The following is a 26,343-nucleotide window of genomic DNA, read 5'->3' on the forward strand; positions in this document are numbered from 1 at the left end:
CACTAAAGCAGTATTTCGGGAAAAATACACCATACAATATCAAGAGATACTACTGAAAGAAGCCAGTCAAGTCAACATTGTGTAAGACCATTTTTTATAGTTAACGGTAAACAAATAATTTTTTTTTCCTTTGCCGATTTTAAGCTCTTGACAGTACACCAGATGATGGACCAAACATAGTTCAACCAATCAAGAAGATATGTAGACAATTTTTTTTGCTCTAACTCAGTGGTTCCCAACCCTGTCCTAGAGGACCCCCAGGCCAATCGGGTTTTCAGGATAGCCCTAATGAATATGCATGAGAGAGATTTGCATATAATGGAAGTGACAGGCATGCAAATCTGCTCCATGCATATTCATTAGGGCTATCCTGAAAACCCGATTGGCCTGGGGGTCCTCTAGGACAGGGTTGGGAACCACTGCTCTAACTTGTAAACTAATGTTAAAAATTCTTACTGGGCTCCTTATTGCACAATTAAATTTATTAACCATGGTTTGAGCAATATGTATTTTATTTGCTGCTTCTAGGGTCACAGAATCCATTTCCTTATTTAATCAAAATGGAAATTGTACCATAGCTAGCAAAAGACATGGGTATTTGCTTTATAAACACTGTGGTGATGTGAATAAAAATATGCCTTGGCCCTAAATTTTGCAAAAAAAATGTCAGATACCAGACACTTCTGAAGACTAAGCAAAGTTCAACACAAAAACTCATAATAAACAAGTAAACATTCTGTTTATAACCTGGAGATGTTCTCTCTCCTATGCTACAAGTAAGCTGGTGTTGGACAATGTGATACTTAGGGCTCCTTTTACAAAGCTGCAATAGCGTTTTTAGCGCACGCAGAATTTTAGTGCGCGCCAAACCCGCGCTACGCGGCTAGAACTAACGCCAGCTCAATGCTGGCATTAGCGTCTAGCGTGCACGGCAATTTAGCGCAAAAACCACTAGTGCAGCTTTGTAAAAGGAGCCCTTAGTTTTAGGAAAGAAGCAGTGAGGAAGACATATAGCATCTCCTACTGATCATTCAAGCACAGTACTCCAATAGGTTGTCAGTCCATTGCTGGTATTGTAGGTCGGGCTCCAAGAGCTGCACATTCTGCAATGGGCAAGGAAGCAGAGAACAAAAGGCATAGAACACTCCAGTAGAATTGCAAGATCTGTAATGGGAATTTCTCTATATGGTTCAGAAATAACTGGATAGCTCTAGAAGAGATTACTTTGGCAGAGATTAAGCTCACTAGCCAGACTGTTTCCTCCTTCAAATGTCCATTGTTTAATGTTTACCAAATATAGTTGCTTCCGGTGTTCTGCTGTTCTTTATGATTACAAAAAAGAGTTTGAAATAAATGGTAATAGCTTGAAATAAACGGTTACACCTTGAACTTTTCCCTGAAAACAGATTAAGAATCACCATGAAGTGTAAAAGTTTTCAGATGTGCAGAAATCAATTCTGTAGATTATCATGAATAAAATTAGGTGTCCACTCTTAGTTTAAAAAGAGAAAATAAATAAACCATTAGTTGACTCCCAAATCAAATGCTCTTCACAGTGGCATTACGTTCTCAGATTTCTTGAAACCATTCCTTTGTCAATGCAAAACAAAAATAGTAGAGATGGCAACAAACTATCTCGTGACAATATTTTGTTTGTTATTACACATGTTCAATGCCTCCATATATCAACTGTTGGTAGCGTGGTCCAGAGAGACATGAAAAGTGCTAGCCGTGATGTAATCAAAGATCAGGAGAAAAAGGATATGAATAATAAGGTCCATATTCCTGAGAAGAAAAAAAAGAATAAAATTAATTTTTAGGATTGGATGTATGAGCACAAAAGAGATCACTGGAAGAGAGGACAAACCTTACAACTCTTTACTATTATATAACAATACTCCCTTTCACGGTTTGGTCAGATTCCCTTATTTCTGATTTCTTATTTGTGAATGACAACTTATTTTCTTCTTTTTATTCCTTTTCACTATTACAGATCCAAGTACTCTGCAGTACACTTGTCTAACTATTCTATGAATCCCATGCTAGTGTCCTCTTTTGAAATCATTGATGGCTGGAGAAGAAAATCTGAAGAAGTTGTAGCTAGCTATAATAAAACCATGCACATCTGTTATTCCAAAAAATTGTCAGAAATGGGTTCAAAGGAAATAAAAAGAGGTAACATAGGTGAAGAGACAGAAGAACTGCATGAAAAGTAGCTACATTAAAAAAAAAAGAAAATCAGAGCTTAGGGCTAGATTCACTAAAGTCAGCGATTGTTGCTAAACCTGTTTTCATAGGTTTAGCAAGGATCGCTGCTAACCGACTGATTCACTAAACAGCCCACTGCGTGCTTTTCCCCTCGATCGCCCATTTTTCAATCTGGCCATGCAAATTAGTAAAACCACATGCAAAATAGCCAAGCGATTGATTCACTTATATTACTTGGCTATTTAGTATCGGGTTTTACTGATCCTAAAACCCGATTGCTGTAGACCTGTCCCTTAAAAAAAAAAAGAAAAAAATCCCCACCGCTTACGCTGGCCCTCCCCAACAACCCCTGACAATCTTGCGCCCCCCCCACCCCAATTGTGGCGACCTAACCAAATTTAAAACAAATAGCTGGAGGGATGCCCACGCCCTCTTCTACCCCGAAGAAAAAGGCAGGAGGGATGTCCACTCCCTCCTGCCCCAAAGGCGCCCACCCGCTTCCTGAAAAAACAGCAGAAGGGATGCACAAACCCTCCTGCCACTGAAGCCCCCTCACCCCCTCCTCCTCCAGGCCCCTGTACCTTTGATATTGGGAGCAGGAGGTACTGAAAACACCTCCTGTCCCAGCTCCTCCGCAACCACACCCTCCCCAGTGCATCGTGTAATGCATGGGGAGGGGCCTAAGGCTATGATTGGCTCAGACACCTAGGGCTCCTCCTTTGGGAGTAGACTGAGATGTCTGAGGCAATCAGGGCTTATGCCCCTCCCGTGCATCACATGATGCACTGTGGAGGGACCTAAGGCCCAGTGTTGTCGTGGAGCTGGAAGTGTTTTCAGTACCTCCTGCTCTCAACGTCAAAGATATGGGGGCCTGGAGGGGGGCCTCCGGTGGCAGGAGGGAGTAGGCATGCTTCCTGCCATTTTTTGGGAGGGGGAGCGGGTGGGCGCCTTCGAGGCAGGAAGTAGTGGACATCCCTCTTGCTGTTTTTGGGGGTGGCACCTTCGGGGACAGGAGGGAGTGGACATCTCTCCTGCCTTTTTCTTTGAGGTTCGGGGGGGGGGGGGGGGGTAGCTCAGGAGTGCTCGTGCCGGGGGGGGGGGGATGCTTAATGGGACAGAACATCTGTTCCATTAAAAAAAACAAACCCAGAAGCCCTGACAGCAGTGACAGGAGGCTGCTTCCCCTGTCACTACTGTTAGGGCTCTGAATTGTATCAATTGCTCACTGAGCAATTGAGTTGATGGGTTTGCATGCAAATGATTTGCACCTCCATGCTTAATAGTGAATTAATTGCTTAACTTAATAGTAACTTAATAGTGAATTAATCGCTGTACAAAAAGCATCCCCCCTCAACTAAATTCCTAGAAATTAGACCCTATCTTCCAGAGGAGTTCCTAAACAATTAGGACAGTGGTTTTTGTTAATTTTTCAGTTAGAGCTAGTATAGATCCAAACAAGCTGAAGGAAAACCACCAAATATCTTCCTAGGCAGGTTCGCAACACTGCTGATTAGCATGTATCAATGACATCCATCCCTTAATTATTATTTGAATTTTTTTCCCGCCCTCCCTCAGAATGTGTTACACATCAGGTACTCAAGCATTTTCCCCATCTATCCTGGTGGGCTCACAATCTAATCTAATGTATCTGGGTCAATGGAGGATTAAGTGACTAGCCCAGGATCACAAGGAGCAGAGTGGGGTTTGAACCCATAACCTCAGGGTGCTGAGGCTGTAGCTCTAACCACTACACCACACACTCTCTCTCCCTTCTAGTCCCCCTTCAAATTTTCCTTTTGGGGTATCCTCAAAGAGGTGGGTGTTTCTAAATAAGTTTAAGTTTATTTGGGTCTTGATATACCGCTTTTATAAGTAAAGCGGTTTCCAATTTATACAAAGGGGTCCTTTTATCAAGCCGTGCTAATGGGATTAGTGCGTCGGACATTTCATCACGCGCTAACCCTCAAGGCTGGCTAAAAAACTAACGCCTGCTCAATGCAGGCATTAGCGGCTAGTGTGGCAAACGGTTTAATGCACGTTAAACCCCTACCGCAGCTTGATAAAAGGACCCCAAAGTATTAAAATGTTTTTTAAAAAAAATATATAAAATAGAGGGAACAAATTCATGTTTAGGCTACGGACATAACATGATACACATGGGCAGATGGGTAAGATACATTGCTTAAAATAAAAGAAAGAGGAGGTAAAAAACAAAAGGAATAAAGGGGATCTTTATTGTAGGGCCTGAGGTCCGAAGTTTTTTGAATAAGAGATTAAGTATAAATTTCAAAAGCATCTCTGACGAGAAATGTTTTAAGATTAGATTTATTTTATTTTATTTTTTTAATTCTTTATTCAGTTTTAACTCTTGCAACAAGTGTACAATATTCAATCATATAATTCGTACAAATCACTTGACATTCTAACAATTATTGTCAAATGCATATAAAAAAGACCCCTCTCCCACCCATCCCATTCATCAGGAATAAACCCATTAAATCACATAACATACCTCCCCATTCCCACATTAAATATAGTCCTATGTAATAAAAAGGTGTCCAAGGTGTCTATGGCCCCCAAATCTTTTTGAAAATATTAGATTTAAAATTATTGAGATTCTTTTCTTGTCTCAGTGTCAGAGGTAAAGCATTCCACAATGTGGGAGCAGTTACAGAGAAGACTGTTTATGTGTTGTGTCATAAAATAATTGACGAACTGAAGGGATCGCTAAAAGGTATTGTTGGGAGCAATGGCTTATGCATATGGCTCTCACCCCATCTGCTTCCTCCTTTGTTCACTACCTTAAAACAGCAAAAAAGGGGAACCCAGAATCACAATGGAGGCTGCCCAGAGGTCTCAAAGGGCCGCCACTGGCTACCAGGCCTTGCATTGAAGAACATTGAATTAGGAATAAGATATGATTGTCATTCACTGCTCAGTTATTCAATCTTTAAAACGTTTATATGAAAAAAAAATGTTTAGAAAGCAGAACAAAATAAAGTTGAAAATTGCTTCTTTTTAAGAGACAGTAAATAATTGATATTTTTCCCCATATGCTTTAATAAAATAGGAGTAACCAGCTATACTGGGATAGAAAGTGAGAGAACAGCAGAATAACTGTACAATCACCCTTGGTTAGAAGTGAGCTTCCTTTTAGGCTCTTACCCTGGCATCATACTCCAGGACAAAAGGTGGGAAGTCAATCTGTTCAGGGTCTATGGTTGTAAACAGCTGCTGAAGTCTGTCCACATGATGAACTTTTTCTTTCAGGCCAGACACTGTGAAAGTTGTAAAAAACCATGTTGATATCTAAAACACAGAGGTGGGGAAAATAAAACAAATAAATTAAAAAGTTAGTAATTAAATCTGTAGCAAAATAAAATGTAGTTACAGAATGTAATTATAAATAGCATTTCACTTTTGGTTCTGTTCAGGCTGATGCCAAAAATTTAAACCTCTTCAGAAACATTAAATTTTGGATGACTGTTACTGCCCACAGTTGGAGGCCCAAAAATCATGAACTTTTGGTCTAGGTTATCTTGGTGGCAAAATTAAAGCTTTGTAGAGTCTCCAATAATTTACATAAACAATTCTACAATACTTGTGGGTTTATATAGTATTTAACAAGCACAATTCCAATAGCAGGCACACACCTTAGGTACAGTCATATGAAAAAATTAGGACACCCTGTGAAATATTCAGTGCTTTCTTAAGAAATGTTCACATATTGATGTCAAATCTTTTTTTAGTTATTTATCTTTGGAAAAGAAAGTGATGTAATTGCAGGTAAACAACAAAAATTTTCCTTAATTTACTCATGAAACAAAAGATATCCACAAAAATGTGTATTCTAACTGAGGAATAAATTGAGACACTATACCCTAATAGCTAGTGTTACCCCCTTTGGCTGAAATAACTGCAGTGAGACGCTTCTTGTTGTCATCTACCAGTCTCTGACATCAGTCTGAGGAAAGTTTGGCCCACTACTCAATGCAGAATTCAGCTGTGAGATGTTTGAGGGGCTTCTTGCATGTACAGCCTGTTTCAAATCACCCCACAGCATCTCAATGGGATTAAGATCAGGGCTTTGACTCGGCCACTCCAGGACTCTCCATTTCTTAGTTTTCAGCCAGTCCTCGGTGGATTAACTGTTTTAGGTCATTGTTGTGTTGCAGGGTCCAGTTCCGTTTCAGCTTTAATTTTCTTACAGATGGTCTCACATGTTCCTCAAGCATCCTCTGATGCATGGTAGAATTCATGGTGAATTCTATGATGGTGAGCTGGCCAGGTCCTGCTGCAGCAAAGCATCCCCCAACCCATGACATTTCCACCTCCATGCTTCACAGTGATATGAGGTTCTTTCCCTGGAATGCTGTATTTGGTATACACCAAACATGTCCTCTTTTCTGGTAACCAAATAATTTAATTTTAGACTCATCTGTCTATAGAACACTATTCCAGAAGTCCAGTGTTTGTCTACGTTCTCTCTGGCAAACTTCAATCTGGCCTTAATGTTTCTCTTAGAGAGCAAAGGTTTCCTCCTTGCAAACCTCCAATGCAAGTTAAATTTGTGCAGTTTCTTTCCGATTATAGTGGCATGCACTTTCATATCAACAGTAGGTCCCCATAATGACATTTTAGGTCCCGTGATGACATATTTGGGTTTTTGGAGACTTCTTTTAGCATCTTGCGGTCTGCTCGGGGAGTCAACTTGCTTGGATGGCCAGACCTGGACATGTTGGCAGTTGTTTGGAAAGTCCTCCACTTATACACTATTTTGTGGGGTCGGTAACCAAGATCACCTGTTTACTCTGGGCACATCTCTTGAAGCCACTGGGGGTCTTCTTGGACATCGCAAAAAGTATCATAGCTAAATTAAACTCCTCAATGGTGAACAAAAGAGCAGGCTCAAATTAAGGTCAAACTCTGGTCAAAAAACAGGCCTTACACCATGAAAATAGACTAAAACCTATAAAGGCAGCAAAAACAAATAAACAAAAATACACAAGGAAGGATAAAATAGAAATCTGAAGAAAACGAGAAAACAAAATTAGGAACCTGAAGGGAGGATACTCAACTGTGCAAACGAAAATTTCCAAGAACTTTGAAATGTGCTCTCTCAGCTTCATGGAAAAAGACTGAGGGACTTCTGCTAGCACGTTAGGTGGGAAAGCGCCTGTGTGGTACAACGAGGCTAGAAGTTTCTATTTTAAAAGCTAGTTAGCTCTGTGCCAGGCTATATCAGATGACGTCACCAAGCTATTAGAATTAATGGCCAACTTGTCCTCGGAGAATGAACATTACTATGTGTTAGCATGTGCTAAATTTAGTCCATAATCTGCATATCTGTGTACACTCCAAGGGAAATTTAACACAATGTAGTTCAGAACACTTCAGTTTTGGCCAACACTGTCCTGCCCCAGTGCACAAGCCCAGAAACCAATTTCAATAAGAGTGGTACACAAGAAGATAAAGTCAGAGTAATATACCACACAGGTAATTATCTCAATGTCATACCTTTACTGTGAACACCAAAGTAGCATCATATATGATCTCTCTGTATTGTAAAAGTAAAGGACAATTCTGCCGTGTGCTCTGCAGAGCTTGAGCTTGTTCTAATATAGCATTTTATGAACTCTGATCTTATTACCAATAAATCTCAAGCACCAGTTTAACAAGGATACTAAAAATTTCCTTCTGGTGCCTAGGATTTGTATGCCCTGTTACCACTACTGGAACAAGAGCTTCCTCCTTTAGATTATGTGGCTATGTGTCAAGTTTGAATTACTTGATACAGGAATCCTTCTTTGGTCTTAGAATCAAAACGAGGGTTAGCTGGGGGCTGCTTGTTATGTATTTCTGTCAGAGGCCTGCAGTGGTGCATTCATGGATTCATTTTAGTAAGCTCTCTTTTCCCTTGGACATAAAAATGGGATAAACACTTATTAAGTGAGGCCCCAAAGGAGCTACAGTAGTCCTCATAGAAGATTCCTATCAAAGCTTGTTCCGTTCCACTCCCATCATTAGTGGAAACAGCTAGAGAAAGGATTGTCTCAGAAAATTTCAAGTGGCTGGTTACAGGCTGAAATGGCTATTTTTTGTTTGAATGGACATTACCTTTGAGCGAAATGTTGGATGAACAAAGTACAATGCCCTCAAGTTCTTCTTGTACCTGGTTTAAGGAATAAAAACAAAATTTTCAATTGGTTTTTTTCTCACATTAAAAACACTGTTCTAGTTTTTATTTGCCTTTGTGAACATTTAACATTTTAGTGGAATCAGAACTTTGTTCTTTGAGGAAATACACATTAGAGAGCTGACACACAGTATCTGCATACTCAAAAGACATTAGACACAACAGTGAAAACAAGGTTAGTTTGAACTCTTTGCATTGTAAGTCAAAGAGACCCTTGTGGCACTAGGAATCTGGTGCAGTGCCCACTGTACTCTGCCCCAAAATGTTGCATTAAGCAGCATACCATACAAAAATGAAGCTCTGAGCCAGTGTTTATGCTTGTATGTTTCAGTTAGCTTTAATTATTTTTTTTACTCAGCCACATGCCTGCACTGTGAACTTACAGATATTTTAGTCTGGTTTTCAGGATATCCGGAATGAATATGCATCTAAAAGATTTCTGTATATTGGTGGTAGTACATTCAAATCTCTAATACAGGGGTGCCCAAATGGTCAATCGTAAAGGCAACGTGAGTTGATTGCGTTGCCTTCGCAATCTTGTTCTTCCTGCTTCCCCAAGCCGAGTCAGGCCAGGCGCATACAAGCACCGGACTCACAAGCCTTCACCTCCGACGGAAGTTCTGGGCCAGTCAATTGCTGCCTGGCTGGCCTGGAACTTCCTCTCCGACATCAGAATTGATGTCGGGGCGGGGGGGGGGGGGTAGGCTTGTAGGCCCGGCACTTGTACGCGCCAGGTCTGGCTTGGGGAAGTAGGGAGAAATCGGCGTGATGACTAGGGATTAGGGCGAGAGAATCAGGGAAATGGAGAAATCGGTGTGATGGCTTTGGGGGAGCGGGGTGGCATGGGGAGAGAGAAAGAAAGAAAGAGACAGAAAGAAAAGGGGAGGGGGCAGAAAGAAAGAAATATTGGATTTACAGAAGAAGGAAGTGCAATTAGAGACTCATGAAATCACCAGAAAAAAAGGTAGGAAAAATGATTTTATTTTCAATTTATTGATCAAAATGTGTCTGTTTTGAGAATTTATATCTGCTGTCTATATTTTGAACTATGGCCCCTTTTACTAAACCGCGATAGTGGTTTTTAGCGCAGGGAGCCTATGAGCATTGGGAGCTGCGAGGGGCATTGAGCGTAGCTCCCTGCGCTAAAAACCACTATCACGGTTTAGTAAAAGGGGAGGGGGTATATTTGTCTATTTTTGTATAGTTGTTATTGAGGTGACATTGCATATTTTAAAGTCATCTGCCTTGACCTCTGAAACCCCCCTCGAATAGTGTGCTTTGTGTTTTTTAAAATTTTATTGTTGGTAGATCATTTTGACTTGGCCATTTTAAAAGTAGCTCGCAAGCCAAAAAAGTGCGGGCACACCTGCTCTAATACATAGTCATTCTGAATATCCTGAAAACCACACTGGTTAGAGAATCATTACATTACATTACATTACATTAGTGATTTCTATTCCGCTTGTGCCTTGCGGTTCTAAGCGGAATCACTGCCCTAAAGTACACACCAACCATAAAAATTCTTGCTCTGTCATTTACAATCTCATTCAAAACTAATGATTCTCTTACTAATCCTGATGGACAGTCTTTTGAACTCCCAGAAACTACAGATGGCAAAAGTGACCCTTTCAGCCACATATTCTATCAAATTACATAAACGTACATGAATATTACAGCTTAAGTTTTATATGCTGTAAAACAGATTTGATGGGTATTGTTTCTAACTTTACTACTGCCATCTACAGGAGTTCTGCAACTGACATGATGGACCCTTGCAGATAAGGCTTATATTCATTCACAATTCATAATACATAGAACAGGACAAAAGGAGAGGGGGCGGAGAAGGAAAAGCAATCTAGCAAAGTAGAAATGAGTTTTTCATTGTGTTTATACCCAAAGGTATAACTTATCCTTCCCCTCTCTACACGGTATTCGCTATACAGGCAAACTGGGAAAATCCCTTCTCTTCAGAATCACAGGTCTTTGGAACGACCTTACTACCCCGCTGCGGAACCTGGGCTCCCTCCAATTATTTTGCAAGCAACTGAAAACCTGGCTTTTCACTAAAATGTAATTCTATCCCCCCTTACTCTTCTCTTCTATATATAAGTTCATGTAAACCTTTTTTTTTTTCCTTCTCTTCCTATATTTTAAGTTCTTGTAAACCGTGCCGAGCTCCACAACATCCGTGAAGATCAAGTTTCAAGTTTATTAGGATTTTATATACCGCCTATCAAGGTTATCTAAGCGGTTTTACAATCAGGTACTCAAACTTAAGGTTTAGTTTAGTTTAGTTAGTTTGTTAAAAAAAAAAAAAAAAAGAGAAAATGAACAAAAGCTATTGATTTCCAAATGCCTCTAACCATCACATATGAGAGTTACTAAAAGTTTGGGTTCTGCTGGCCATTGCTGAAAATTGTTTCGCCAGAGGTTCTATGGTCAGTTTATCTGTATAACTGTGTTGCTTAACAACCACCATCAAGGTAGAGTTACCGGTAAATCTTAAAGAGACAAATCTGTCTCGTAAGTAAAGTGAAAAGTATTTAAAAAAAAACAAACCCAAAACACAAGTACTAAACTTCTACAATGATCAAACTGACAGGACATAAGCTTCATTACTTGTGTAGAACAAATACTGACTAAATGACTGAGTTCCAGTGACTAATAATCATCTATCTATTTCTGTACTGAAATGTATCACATCATCTGCTCATAATCATTAAATCATTAAAAAAAAAAAAATGAACATACAAATAAAACTGGGGTGAGAACTAGTCACCCCGACTCTTGTGGGGTGGAAATAAAAGCGCTTAGAGGATTACCTCAGGGACAATTATGTAAGGAGTAATGAACAATTCAAGTTTGCAATGTATTTCTTGAGATGTAGTAGGAGGCATTATGTCACTTGTGAAACATGGCAAAGGCATAAGGTAGGTATTATTCATCTTTAAGTAACCAAACTCAGAGACCTACAGCATCAAAAATTAGAGACCTGTGGGTAGAGGTCTCAATTGCATCTTTGGGAAAAACACACACACACACACACACACACACACATACAGGAGTGGTTATATTGCTGAGTAAGACCCTTGTGGCCACAGCAAAAATTGTGGTTAAGGATGTAGTAGGGAGACATTTAGCAGTTAGAAGATACAGGGGAAAGAAGTCCTAGTTGCTCCAGCATATGCACCAAACATCCACGATAGCAGGAATACATTGCAGAACTGTATGGGGTTTTTAGATCATCTTTTTTGACACGACTGTCAATCAACCTGCCTCTCCTATCACTCCATAAATACCATGGCTATCCTGGCCAGATAGCAGGCTCCAAAGGCTGCCATTCTGTTTGGTATGTATAGTAACAGTAGCAGTCATTGTCTTCTATAATAATTTCCTCTCTGTCCCCCTGTAATATAAATTCCTATTTCAGATTCTCTTACAAATTTCTCTGTACCCTAGCTTCCTATTGCTGGGCAACAGGGAAGAGGAGAAAAAATTGCTGGACTAATGATCTGACACAATCTACATTTCTTCCTTACTGTACATTTATTCTTAATGCCAGTGATTTTCCACATTTTTCATCTCATAGCACACTGTCAAGGCACACCATCAGTTATATTTTAAAGATATGTATTTTCTATACCACAAGGAAATTATAATAGTTTCAAAAAGATTTGGGGGTCATTGATTGAATATTCTAATGATTAGACACCTTGGACACCTTTTTATTACATAGGACTATATTTAATGTGGGGATGGGGAGGTATGTTATGTGATTTAATGGGTTTATTCCTGATGAATGGGATGGGTGGGAGAGGGATCTTTTTTATATGCATTTGATAATAATTGTTAGAATGTCAAGTGATTTGTACGAATTATTTGATTGAATTTTGTACACTTGTTGCAAAAGTTAAAACTGAATAAAGAATTTAAAAAAAAAAGATGTATTTTATCATTTATCAAACAAGTATTAAGATTGTGTTTAAAATTTAATAATCAAATGTTTAATTATTGTGTTACCTTTATAGCTGAATATATTTATTGAAGACAAGAACTGACCAAAGGTCAACAATATGAAGGGCCACTGAAAAGTTCTCAGCCCAACCAACAAAGCTGGGGCAGTCTCCATCAAGGGTTATACACTTACCACCCTGTTTTACTAAGGTGCGCTAAGCGTTTTAACGCACGTTTAGCAAACGCTAAATCTACGCATGCACTAACCGCTAACGCTTCCATAGACTAACATGCACATGTTAGTATTTAGTGTGCGCTAAAAAAGTATACCTTGGTAAAATGAGCCCTTAGTCTAGCGATTTCCCACTTTTTTCATTCTATATTTTTACAATAGAAATGCTTTTTTGAGGAAAAATCTTTCTGAAGAAAGCTTTCTATTTAAGATACATTATAGTCCAAAAGTTAATCATCATGAAAGAAGGATTAGTTTTTAATTATATAGCATGAGGCTGTATATTCATGCATCATCTTTCCCAGAACCGAGGTCAAGCTCACCAGCCTGTAGTTTCCTGGGTCACCCCTTGAACCCTTTTTAAAGATGGGCGTGATATTTGCTATTTTCCAGTCCTCCGGTATCTCCCCAGTTTTTAAGGATAGGTTACATATTTGGCGAAGTGGTTCCGCTATTTCGTTCCTTAGCTCTTTGAGTACTCTTGGGTGGATGCCGTCCGGACCCGGTGATTTGTCACTCTTTAGTCTTATAAAATCTGTCGGAGGACATCCTCTTGTCTTACCTCTAGTTGGACCAGCTTTTCATCCTGATCCCCATTTATGATCTCCTCGGGTTCTAGAATATTGGATGTGTCCTCTCTCGTGAAGACTGACGAGTAGAACTTATTTAACCTGTCAGCTATCTCTTTTTCCTCCTTTACTACTCCCTTCTTGTCTTCATCATCCAGTGGTCCCACTTCTTCCCTGGCCGGTTGCTTCCCCTTTACGTACCTGAAGAACGATTTGAAGTTGGTTGCTTCCCCCGCCAGTCTCTCCTCATATTCTCTTTTTGCTTTCCTAATCACTCGGTGACATTCTCTTTGGTGTCTTTTGTGTTCCTTCTGGTTGTCCTTTGTTTGGTTCTTTTTCCATTTTCTGAATAATGCTTTCTTGTCACTTACTGCCTTTTTCACTGCATTTGTTATCCACACTGGGTTTTTTGTTCGATTTTTTTGCACCCTTTCCTGAACAGGTTCTGTGCCTCGTGCACCTTGCCTTTGAGTAGGGACCAGGCTTTTTCTACGGTCTCCATCTTCCCTGAGTTGCCGCTGAGTTTCTTTCCCACCATTTTCCTCATGGCATCGTAATTCCCTTTTCTGAAATTGAGTGCTGTCGTTGTGGTTCTTATCACCTTTGATGACCCACTTTCTAGCTTGCATTGGATTATGTTGTGATCGCTATTTCCTAGTGGCGCTAGTACCGCCACCTCCTTTGCGGGTCCCCCTAGCCCATTGAGGATTAGGTCAAGAGTGGCATCTCCCTGTGTTGATTCCGTGACCAGCTGTTCCATGAAACAGTCCCTCATAGCCTCCAGGAATTTGGTCTCTCTCGTGCAGTTTGAATGTCCAATACTCCAGTCTATCCCAGGGTAGTTGAAGTCCCCCATCACCAACACATTTCCGCTTTTGCATACCTGCCTCAATTCAGCCTCCAGGTCCTGGTCGATTTTTTCCGGTTGTCCAGGTGGGCGATAGTACAGTCCCAATTTGATGTCTGCTCCAGTTCCCCTTTGTAGCTTAACCCAGAGTGATTCCAAGCCGTCCGCCCTTACTGTTGTTTCCATCCTGGTTGAAGGAATGGAGTCCTTTACATATATCACTATTCCTCCACCCTTCTTGTGTGACCTGTCTCTCCTATAGAGTTTGTACCCTGGTATGACCACATCCCATTTGTTGTCATCAGTCCACCATGTTTCTGTGACTCCAATTATGTCCAGGTCCTTTTCACTGGCGATGACTTCCAGTTCTCCTATTTTGGCTCTTAGGCTCCTAGCATTAGTGTATAGGCAATTAAGTCCTGGTCCTCTCTGGTTTTCCTCGTGGTTTGGCGCTCCTGCCCTCATGGGTTGCCAGCCCCCGAGCTTTGTTACGTTCATCCCCATCCTGCGGTGTGTCTGTGTCGTTCTCAGCCTGCTTCCCCATGTTAGGATGCCCCTCTGGCTCCTGTTGTTCTCTCTTAATCCTGCTTGCTAGGATCATTTGTGCTTTGGGACCTTGCATTGCATCCTTGGGTCCTATTTCCAAAAGTTCCCACTCAGTCCCGAGCCCTCTTTTACAATTCCCTGGTTCAGCATCCTTGTTTGATACTTTGGTCTGATGTGTCGAGGTCAGATCGACTATCGGCTTTCCCCTTCTCCTCAGTTTAAAGCCAAGTCTATGCCGCTCTGGACATTGCGTGCCAGCATCCTCGTCTCAGCCGTGCTCAGGTGCAGTCTGTCCCTCCTGTAGAGCTTGTTCTTCCCCCCAAAAGTTGTCCAGTTCCGTACAAAGTGGAAACCCTCCTCTTCGCACCATCTCCTCAGCCAACCGTTTATTGCTTGCAGCTTGGTCTGCCTCCTTGCATCTGCCCTCGGTACTGGCAGGATCTCTGAGAAGGCTATCTTCCTTGTCCTCAGCTTCAGTTTCCTCCCCAGGATCTTGAACTGCTCAGTTAGTTCCTCCTGCTGACGTCATTGTTTCCAACGTGGATTATTACTGCTGTCTCCTCCGTCTCAGCTCCTTCCAGGATTCTCTCAATTCTGTCGAAAGCCTATATTTTTCACACACTAATCCTAAACGTTCTCTCACATCTCTTAAGGTAGGTACATTTAGCGGATGCCATTGCAGAGCTAGTGTGAGACTAGCAGCTATGAATGTCAAGTCCTTAAGTTTAGATTGAGAAGATGTTGGACCCTCTATTCTTACTCCCAGCAATGCCATTTCAGCATTCAGCTTAAGTGAAGTTTGAATTAATCTGCTTATATATTCAAAAACTTGCTCCCAAAAGTTCTGGACCCTTTGACATTTGCACCACATATGATAGAATGTACCTCTTTCACCACATCCTTTCCAACACGTAGGATCACTCTGTTTGGTACATTTACTAATTAAAACCACCAAAGTGGCAGCCCTAGCTGTCTAAAAGAGATGCAATACAATTACCCTCCACTCATCTACAGACCAATCCTTCTCCAAAACTTTTTCCCATGCTTTCATATATGATGTTTTGGTTACTTTATTTTCATTTATAATTTTATATAACCAAGAAACGCACCCTTTTGCTACTGGTTCTCCTAACCTTTTTTCAAGTTCAGATTTCTTTAAAATTCCATTGCTCTTCATCTTATATGTTAATATATAATTTTTTATCTGTAGGTAAGGAAAAAGATCTCTCGTTTCTAGTTGAAATTGATCCTGAATATCTATAAAGGCTTTAACTTCACTTTCTTCAATTAGTTGACCAAAACATGCTAACCCTTTTGCTTCCCACTTCTTAAATATGCCTGGTATAAAGTCTTGTGCATATAATATAAGCGAGAAAAAAATGCTTTTTTCTGTTCCTAAAAGTTTTTTCCTAACACTTTTCCAGGTTTTCAGAGAGCATTTGCTAAAGGGATTATTTATATTTGTTAAGTCTTTTTCTCCCACCCATGGTAAATATTTCAAATCTCTTATTCCTTCTCTCCTATCTATCATTGCTTGTTCTATTTTTACCCAAAGCTTAGAAGGGGATGAATGCCATTCAACTATTGCTCTCAACTGTGCTGCTTTGTAATAATTCTCCAAAGAAGAATTCTCTAAAGAATAATAATTTTCCAAAGAATAATTATCTAGCATGCTAGTCCTCCTTCCGCCTTAGACTTAAACAGTGCAACTTTCCTCCCCATAAAAATCCCAATATCATATTATTCCATTTTTGGAAAAACTTTTGGGATTTCTATCGGTAGTACTTGGAATAAATAAAGAAACCTAGGGAGAATCATCATCTTTACCACTTCCATACGTCCTAACCAGGAGATAAACAATTTATTCCACCTATCTAAGTCTTTCTGAATGTCCTTTATCAATGGTAAGTAATTTTGCTGGAACAAAAGTATCCAATCTGCTCCCAAAGTTATTCCCAGATAGCGTGTGGAGCCCTTTACCCATCTCAGGGGTACTGATAAGGAAAAAAAAAATTGATTCGATTCAGTCTATTGAATTGGTTTTTCAATTCGATTTTCCTGCCCAATTGGGTGGTTTTTTTTTTTTTTTTTCAAACATCCTGGTGGGTTTATTTTATAGCTTCTTCACCCCCTTTGGCTTCTCCTAACCACACTGGCGCTGTGGTATAAACTAAATAAAGAAACAAAAAGGACTTTTCCTCTCTCTGTTAAGTCCTAGCTCACGTATCCAGCTCTGGCAGGATACACTTTTCAAATCTGACATATTGTAATCACAAAACAGAAAATAAAATTATTTTTTCTACCTTTTGTTGTCTGGTCAATATTCAAATCTTGTTGGTCCCAGCCTCTGGTTGTCTTCTGATAACTTGCTTGCCAGGGTCTCCTTCTTTCTTCTTGCTAACCATCTATCTGCCATCTCTGTCCGCCCCTTCCATTTCCCTTCCCTCCCCCGGAGGTCTGTCATCTTTTCTTTTTTTCATCTCCATCCACAGATCCACCTTTTCTCAACTACCCTTTCATCCAGCATCTCTCCCTCCTTCCCCACCACCCCAGGGTCCACCATCTCTCTCTTCTTTTCCCAACACCCTCCTATCCAGTATATCTATCCCCCCTTCCACACCATCCCTTGTGTCCAACTTCTCTCCCTTTCCTTTCTTCCCTCCCTAAATCCCATTGCCCATCATCTCTTTCCCTCTCCTCTATTTTTAGACCAATTATTTCTTCCCCCCCAAGTCTGGCATATGCACGTCTCTTTGAACCCCCTCTTCCCTCTCTCCGTGTACTTCTACACCAGGGCCCATTCCCCTGAAGGTTTGTCCCCCCCCCTGAAGGCCTGCTTGTCCTTCCTGAAGGCCTGCACCCAAGGCCTGATGTCAGAGGAGGGGCGGGACCATGGCAGAGAGAAGGCTGCTCGGAAGACCTGATGGTAGCTTACAAAGATTGCTAGCACTAGCGATCTTATCCAGGCTGCTGAAATTAGGTAAATTGATGCCGGGAGGCCAGGGGGGAAGCTGTACAGAAGCACTTTCCGACTGACACTCCACACTCGCCCTCTAAAGCAGGAGCGGCAGCAGCTGGCCAGCAAGAGGCAGTGCTGCTGATCCTGCTTTAGGGGGCGAGGAGGGAAGGGTCAGTTGCCGAATCAGGAGGTTGATTTTTTTTGTTTTTGAATCGATTCGAACCGATTTACCCAAAATGAATCAGTGAATCGATTTGAATCGTGAATCGGGTAGCACTAGTTCTGACCTTTGTAATTCCGTAATCTTTTCTGTTGGTGCTGAAATATTCATCCCTTCTGTCTTGTTTAAATTAGCTTTAAAGCCTGATAATTGGCCATATTCACCCATAATATCTTTAAGGGCAATTAGAGATTTCTCAGATGACTCAACAATGGCTAATATGTCATCTGCAAACAGAGACAGCTTTTGTTCTTCACCCACCACCCTTTCTCCTTTTACCTGTTGGGATTGTCTAATTTTCTGTGCTAAAGGCTCGATAATTAATGCAAAAATCAAGGGGGACAAAGGGCATCCCTGTCTTGTTCCTCTTTAGAGTTCGAATGTAGTGGAATAGGTTCCATTTATTTTAACACATGCAATTATATATTGTAAATATCCAATCCCTATACCTTTTCCCAAGGCCTAAATGCCCCAAGACAGCATCCATAAACCTCCATTCAACTCGGTCAAATGCTTTTTCAACATTGACCGAGACTTCCACCCATCCTGTTCTTTCCTTTTTTGCCCTCCATACCAAATCTAACACCTTTCTGATCCCGTTGGATGCTTATCTCCCGATAATAAAACCTACTTGATCCAGATGGATAAGTGATGGCATATATGATGATAATCTATTAGCAAGAACTCTGGCCATAATTTTTGTATCTATTCCCAGCAGGGAAATGGGTCTATAGCTAGCACAGTATGTATTATCTTTTCCTGTTTTAGGTATTATTGTGATTCCCACCAGTCTCATAAAATATGGTAATTGTTCTCTATCTTTTAAATTATTAAACAATTTTGCTAAGAGAGGAGTTACATAAAATATAAACTTTTTATAAAACATTTCTATAAATTCATCCATTCCTGGAGACTTGCCCATTTTAATTTGATTTATTACTCCTTAAATCTCTCCTCAGTTATATCTTCATCCAGTCTCTAGGCTTCTGAATCTTGAAGCTTATTTAATTCTAGCTGAGACAAGTATTGTGTCAGGGATATTTCCTGTCCCTGATACTCTGATGTATATAATTTCTTATAAAATTCTACAAACCTATCACAGATCTCCTTCTCTTTTGAGAAGAGGTCACTGTGTTCGGATTGTATGCTCGTAATATTACCTTGTTGATGTTGGACTTTGATGCGATGTGCTAATAATTTTCCTGCACGATTCCCAGATTCATAGTGTTTAAGTCTGAGGCGGTCTATATTAAATTGAATGGCTTCATCTTCCATTTTTTCTAAGCTCACAGGAATCTCTTTTATTTGGGTCCTAATCTGTTCACCCGAGAGTCTTAAAGGAATTGAAGGTTGAAATCGGAGAGTTATTGCAAAAACTTGCAAACCTGACAATCAGAACTGGACAGATACCGGACGACTGGAGGATAGCGAACGTCACGCCAATTTTTAAAAAAGGATTGAGAGGGGAACCTGGCAACTATAGGCCTGTGAGTCTTACGTCTGTCCCCGGCAAGATGGTTGAAGCACTGATCAAGGATAGCATAGTCTGGCACTTGGACGCACACGACTTGATGAAACCCAGTCAACATGGATTCAGGAAAGGGAAATCATGTTTGACGAATTTACTCCAATTTTTTGAGACTGTGAACGAGCAAATTGATAGTGGGAAGCCGGTGGACATAATATACTTGGACTTCCAGAAAGCGTTCGACAAAGTTCCACACGAAAGACTTCTCAGGAAACTACAAAGCCATGGCATAGAGAGGGATATACAAAGGTGGATAGGCAAATGGCTGGAAAACCGAAAGCAGAGAGTGGGCATAAATGGGAAGTTCTCCGACTGGGAGAAAGTGACTAGTGGTGTACCACAGGGCTCGGTACTTGGGCCGATCCTTTTTAATATTTATATCAATGACCTGGAGGAAGGAACAACCAGTGAGATCATCAAGTTTGCAGATGATACAAAACTATGCCGGGCAATCAGATCGCAGGAGGATAGAGAGGAACTCCAGAGCGACTTGTGTCGGTTAGAAACATGGGCGGAGAAATGGCAGATGAAGTTCAATGTGGAGAAATGCAAGGTAATGCATTTAGGCAATAAGAATAAGGAATACGAGTATACAATGTCAGGTGCAACTCTGGGGAAGAGTGAACAAGAAAAGGACCTGGGTGTACTGATAGATAGGACCCTGAAGCCGTCGGCACAATGCGCGGCAGCGGCAAAGAAGGCAAATAGAATGTTGGGCATGATAAAGAAAGGAATCTCGAGTAGATCGGAGAAAGTTATAATGCCGCTTTATAGGGCAATGGTCAGACCACACTTGGAATACTGCGTCCAACATTGGTCTCCCTACCTAAAGAAGGATATAAAACTGCTGGAGAGGGTGCAGAGACGAGCAACAAAACTGGTGAAGGGTATGGAGAAACTGGAATACGAGGATAGACTTATAACACTAGGATTGTTCTCCCTAGAGAAAAGGAGACTGCGTGGGGATATGATCGAGACCTTCAAAATACTGAAAGGAATCGACAAAATAGAGCAGAGAAGATTATTTACATTGTCCAATTTGACACGGACTAGAGGACATGAAATGAAGCTAAGGGGGGACAGGTTCAGGACTAATGTCAGGAAGTTCTGCTTCACTCAGAGAGTGGTTGACGCCTGGAATGCCCTCCCAGAGGAGATTATTGCGGAATCGACCGTCCTAGGCTTCAAGAGCAAACTAGATGCATATCTCCTTAAGAGAGGCATATAAAGATATGATGGACTATAAATTACGCCAGGGTACACCTGGCAGGGCCTCCGCGTGCGCGGATCGCCGGACTTGATGGACCAAAGGTCTGATCCGGAGATGGCAGTTCTTATGTTCTTTTTATCTTGTATTGCTAATCCCATCAGTTTTTCTCTTAATCTTTTTTCCTCGGGTCTTTTTCCTATAGGAGCTATAGAAATCAACTCTCCCCATAAGACAGTTTTTAAGGATTCACAAATTGTGATGGGTGAATAATGATCAGTACTGTTGTTTGCAAAAATTTCTGAAAGATTGTTCTATTTTCTGGACTACCTTAGGATCTTTTAATAAAGTATCATTTAATTTCTAATATCATATCCCTATTTTAGCATATCCCCATGCTATATCTACCCATAATGGAGCGTGGTCTGCCCAATTGGTTTCCTCTATTGTTGCATCGATTAACTTACCTCCTAAAGATTTATCCACTCAAATCATATCAATATGAGAGTAAACCTTATGTGGGAAATAGTAGTAAGTATAATCTCTTCCTAACATATGTATGTTCCGCCATCCATCCAATAGATTTAATACTTTGAGAAATCTTTTTAATTGTTTCCTATCTTTTTTAGTTCTATCACTTTTAGTAGTCGTAGTATCCCAACGAGGATCCATGACTAGGTTAAAATCCCATCCTGTTAACAGTAAACCTTCCTGTTTTTTTAAGATTATACTCAAAGGGTCTTCAAAAAATTTCCCTTGGTTGAGGTTAGGTGCGTAAAGGTTCACCAAAGTCATCTTTACCCCATTCAATTCACCCACCCAAATAATCCATCTACCTTCATCATCCCTCCATTCCCCTTTTGTCAGGACTTTCAGGTTTTTTTCAAATAGTATTCCCACTCCTGCTTTCTTTTTCTCCTTTTTATTAGAAGCCCAAACTCTCACCGGATAGTCTTTAAACTGGACCATCCTTTCTCCCGTTTTTTGTAGATGCGTTTCTTGTACATAGCATATATCAAGCTTCAGCCTTCTCATCTCATTTAAAAGCAACTGGCGTTTCCGAGATATATTAAGTCCATTCACATTTAGACTTCCTAATCTTATCTTACTTTCATACATTTTTTCAAACCCGGTTATAGTTTCTTTTCTAGCTTTCCTAGGTTGCAAATCCTGTAGTTTTTTCCTAAGTCGCCTTATCTCCTCCACTATCCCCCCTTCCCATCCAATCATACCTAAAAAGACAACTAATTTACCCTCCACCCCCTTTCCCTCCTCCCCCCGAAATCTCTCTCATCTTCTGTCCCTGGTTCTAGATCCAGACACCAGTCGTCGATAGGACCAGATGCTAGATCCATTTCCAGACATCAGAGTCGAAGAAAGTTAACCTTGACCCGGCACTCCAAACATTTATTGGATAAAAATATTAGTATCAGCAATTATTCTCATTGTCTCTGTAATCTCATTTTTTGTTCTACTCTATGCCATCTCTGACTTGGTGGATCCATAGGTGGAGGTTGTGATGGTTCCTTTTGCAGTTTTCCTCCCTCGGTAGTCCAAAGTTTAGCCTATATAAGTAGCTGTTGGGCTTCTAAAGCTGATGTAACTTTATGTAGCTTGCTTTCTAGCATAAAAGAAATCCCAAATGGGTAGTGCCATTTATAGCGAATATTACTCTGCTGCAAACATCTGGTTACTTTGCAACAGTCTCGTCGTCGTTTCAGAGTCACTGATGAAATGTCTGCAAACAGTTCCAGTTTTGCGTTATTCCACATCAGATATTTATCTACACAATTATGGACTGAAGAGAATTGCTGGAGGTTCTGTTCGAAGTAACTACAAAGTGAGGACTAAACTACTGAAGAAGAGACTTCATAAGTACCTGAAAACCTGAACTTACCACGTAAAGACTAAACGACTGTTGCCACCCGGATGTTAAGCTTAGAACAACAGAGTGAACTTTCTTTTGTTTTCTTGCAACTATGGACTTGCTGTTGATTTGCATTTTTTTATCTTTTTTACGGACTTATGCAGTACTGGTTTATGTGCATTACCAAGTGTGTACAATGACAAGATAGTGACAGACCCATTAATAAATTTATGCGCTTTACTGAATGCAACTTTTAGGAAATCCAGTATGTATTTTTTCATCCTGTTTTGAATCCTGTAACTGCACCTTAACTGTCTCCCACTTCAGGTGATTCTTCCAATGCCTTTCTTGCTGTTCGGCTGAAGTGAAGTGAAGCGAAGCAAAGAAAAGAATAAAGATGCCATTGGCAGATGCTGTTGTAAAGAACATGATCTCATGATTTCAACTGCACTGCGGAACATGAGAACATGACTTCATCACCTCGACCTGAAAGCATGACCTGAAAATCTGGAGTTAACCACGTCTGCACAGATCTCAGCTTTCTTGGTAGGACATAGCAACAATCTAGCTTAAAGTGATGAGTTTTGTTAACTTGTTCCTTTAATAATAATAATAATAATAATTTATTTCTTATATACCGCTATACTGTGCGGTATTTATACAGCTATACCGTGCGGTATTTAAGTGCGGTAAACTCATGACAGGATGAAGCTGTAAGGTATATCTAAATGTCCAAAAGTATAAGAATCATATTCAAGTGGATAGGATGTTTTGCTTAAGTAACTATTCTTACCCGTACAAATGTAAGTGGGTATCTGTTTTTTCCATGCGATTTACTACTGCAGAATTGTCTGTTTATGTTCTTTTGCTTTATCATATAGTTTTGCTCTAAATGCTTTTTGTTTATAATGTGATGTCATTACCAAACTGGGATAGATAGGGTTGGGTTAACACGCTTCTCTCTGGATTGCTGCACTAAGTCTTGGGCTGTGCTCTCTCTCTTCCCAGCCACCCCCATCCATCACATCACCGACCTTCAATCTTCAACGAACCTGCCTGCCCCAAACTGCCAATGGGTGATGCCCCTTCTGGGGTATCAGGGGCATCAAGAGGGGAATGAGGAAGACCTCTGTGGGACCCCAACATCATCAGGCTCTGGCATGGGGGTCAAAGGACAGAGAGAAGCAGGCCAACCACTGAAAATTGATTTTTATGTAGCTCCAACTATAAAACTTTAACAGACTTTCTCTCATGTACTGTGTAAAACTTAAAGTTCAGATGCCGTTTCTGCAAATTATTTGGCAATTTCCTACAAGACTGGACTGACCATTGAGATAAGCAGGCACACAAGAAAAAGAACAATCTGCAAATTTTCAGGGAAAGAAAGTTATAATACTATTGCCCAGCAAAAAGGCTGAGATGGACCAGCAGAAATGGGATGCAGATGTGGGACCCTCCAGCACTGAACCCTGAATTCCTTGTAAAGAATCAGGCCTGGTCAAGCAAAGAAAAGCATGCCAAGCATAAGGACTAGAACATAAGAAATGCCGCTGCTGGGTCCATCATGCCCAGCAATCCACTCCGCGGTGGCCCTTAGGTCAAAGACCAGTGCCCTAATTGAGTCTAGCCTTACCAGTGTATATTCTGGTTCAGCAGGAACTTGTCTAACTTTGTCTTGAATCCCTGGAGGGTGTTTTCCCCTAGAATAGCCTCCGGAAGAGCACAATATAGACTCTGTGCATCTGCAAACTTCTAGTATTCTTGTCTTACTGACAGTTTCCAAGCCATAGATGGGCCAATTTCAGAATAAGCGCTTGAGGATATTGGTACAGCATCAGTGGGCATCATTTAACACTTGAGACCAGCACAGAGAGGCAGAAATAACTGCATTTGCCTTGGCCCATGGAAGCTTGAACACCAGCTGGCCAGCACGTACGCATAGAAGAATGAGGAACCATGAGAGGGTGTGGGGCCACTTGGGAAAGACAGAGGTCATGCTCAGATGACTTTAGTAAAAAGCCCCCAAAGACAGCGTGTTGGAAACAAATAAGGCAGGTGGTTTTTGGTCACCACTTCAAGTTTGGAAATGGCATGCGTAAATGCTAATGATGTACGTTAGTAAAGGGCATAATCAATTAGGAGAGTAAATATGCATCTATGGCCAATCAATTAAAATAGTAGTTAAGATATCAAGATAGCTGCCAATCATATTAGCGTAGCACTAGTATAATGGATTTGTAAAAGGATAAAAGTAGTTGGAAAAGAGGAACTTAGTTAGAGCAGACTCGGGGCTCCCAGACAAGCATGCATCTGGGGGTGTCATTTCTGCTCCCACAGTTGCTGTGTACCTGTCTTTCTGATTCATCTCATGTAAGCTGCCATTTACTTTATTACTCATTAAACCTAAATAATTTGAAACAGCAATTGTGTTGGTGTCAAGGTCATTTCATGAAGGGCTAAGCAGCCGGCCTTTCAAACTTCTCTCTTGGAATCAGGCTTACTGAGGGTTAGACACTAGGCTAGCATTCCTCCCCTCAAGGGTCACCTGTGGAGTCTGATCTCTAATAAAGTCCTCAGAGTTCAGTAGGATTTATCATCCACCCAACCAGGATGATGAAATAGACTAACATGCATACAGAATAGTCGGGTTACTAATGTTAGCAACATAATAACATGAGATATCAAATGGCAAAAGTCTCATGGCAAAACCTCAGGAAAATTAGGGGAAGATTCTCAAAACCCACCATGCCTTTAACGAGGGTCACTAAACCTGTTCCAGCCGGTTTAGAATGGAAATATTCTACTGGCCAATTCTCAAAAGGGCTCACCATGGTCTTTTCTGAGCTTCCTGGTAGACTCTGATTCTACCATGCAAATGAATTACAAGAGGTCATTAATATTTAAATGAGAATTTCAAGTGATTCTCTATTACCTCTCTGATCTACATTTGTGGGCAAATTTTCCGGCAGGTCTGAGCTGTTATAACCTTATTTTCTGGTCAGTGCCTGAGTGCTGATTGGCTCAGGCACTGACAGGAAAGTAAGACTTTTGACAGCTTAGACCTTGCAAAAATTTTTGCCCCCCCCCAACAGGAGGGATGTCCACTCCCTCCTGCCACCAGTGATTCCCAGCCCCCAGCAGGAGGGTTGCCCTTTCCCTCTTGCTGCTGGTGATACCCTTCCCTTCGACACCTCCATACCTCTCAGTCCAAGGCCAGCCGGAGGGATGCCTATTCCTATAACCCACTGGAGGGGCCTTAAGCACCTGGGCCAATCAGAGCCTTAGGCCCCTACCTGTTACATTCCAGGATGCACCAGGGAAGGGAAGACCCTCTATTTTGAAGAGGCGGGCATACTGGCCAGAGAGAGTAGGCATCCCTCTGGCCAACCTTGGACTGGAGGAGTATGGCGGTGTCAAGGGTGGGCATCACCGGGTGGCCAGAGGAAGTGGGCATCCCTGCTGCCGTTTTTTAATTCAGGTGACTAAAAAAAAAGTGTGTGTGTATTCTGTGCATATGCTGATCACTATCACCATCGACTCATAATATGTAAATATAGTGACCCTCTGCGAACCTCATTTGCATGTGTGGGTTTTTGAGAATGACTTATCTTTTGCAAAACATTAAATTTACGCCTGCGACAGCGGCCTGTCGGATTTTACCAAGATGTTTTGAGCATCTTACCCTAAGTTTCTAGACACCATCAAAGAACTGCTTCATGGAGCAACTGGTCCTAGAACAAATGAAGCTTATCTTAGTTCTTATTCTCATAGGGTAAATAATGGTGGACCTGCTTGGCAGTACTGGCTATATTAAAAACAAATTTGAGATAATAACTGCTGGGGGGGGGGGAGAGAAAGAGGAGGGGACAAAAATGAAACTAAGCTGTTTACCTATTGATGAGTTTTCCCAAAGCCTACAAAATTGATCTGATGCAGAAAGAGGTAAGTCACTGGACAGTACTGAAACAAACAGCTCAGAACTAGCGTAAAAATTCTCCACATGTCTGGCC

General features: G+C 41.0%; 1 protein-coding gene across 4 annotated transcripts in view; it reads right to left on the minus strand.

Moving 5' to 3' along the window:
• Window positions 1–354: 354 nt before the first annotated feature.
• The window catches only part of GDAP2 (ganglioside induced differentiation associated protein 2), a 69,615-nt gene continuing 43,626 nt past the window's right edge, over window positions 355–26,343 (minus strand). For 2 of the 4 annotated variants that reach the window (XM_033943035.1, XM_033943034.1), the window contains exons 12-14: window positions 8,326–8,380; window positions 5,374–5,517; window positions 355–1,785 (exon numbers count right to left, since the gene is read on the minus strand). In XM_033943035.1, coding sequence (XP_033798926.1) covers window positions 1,741–1,785; window positions 5,374–5,517; window positions 8,326–8,380 — 244 coding nt within the window. In that variant the 3' untranslated portion in view covers window positions 355–1,740. Of the gene's footprint in view, window positions 1,786–5,373; window positions 5,518–8,325; window positions 8,381–26,015; window positions 26,065–26,343 lie in introns of those variants that run through there. The other 2 variants (XM_033943036.1, XR_004539303.1) reach the window with 2 other exon arrangements.

This window comes from Geotrypetes seraphini, chromosome 4 (genome assembly GCF_902459505.1).
Source record: "Geotrypetes seraphini chromosome 4, aGeoSer1.1, whole genome shotgun sequence".
Classification (NCBI taxonomy): Eukaryota; Metazoa; Chordata; class Amphibia; order Gymnophiona; family Dermophiidae; genus Geotrypetes; species Geotrypetes seraphini.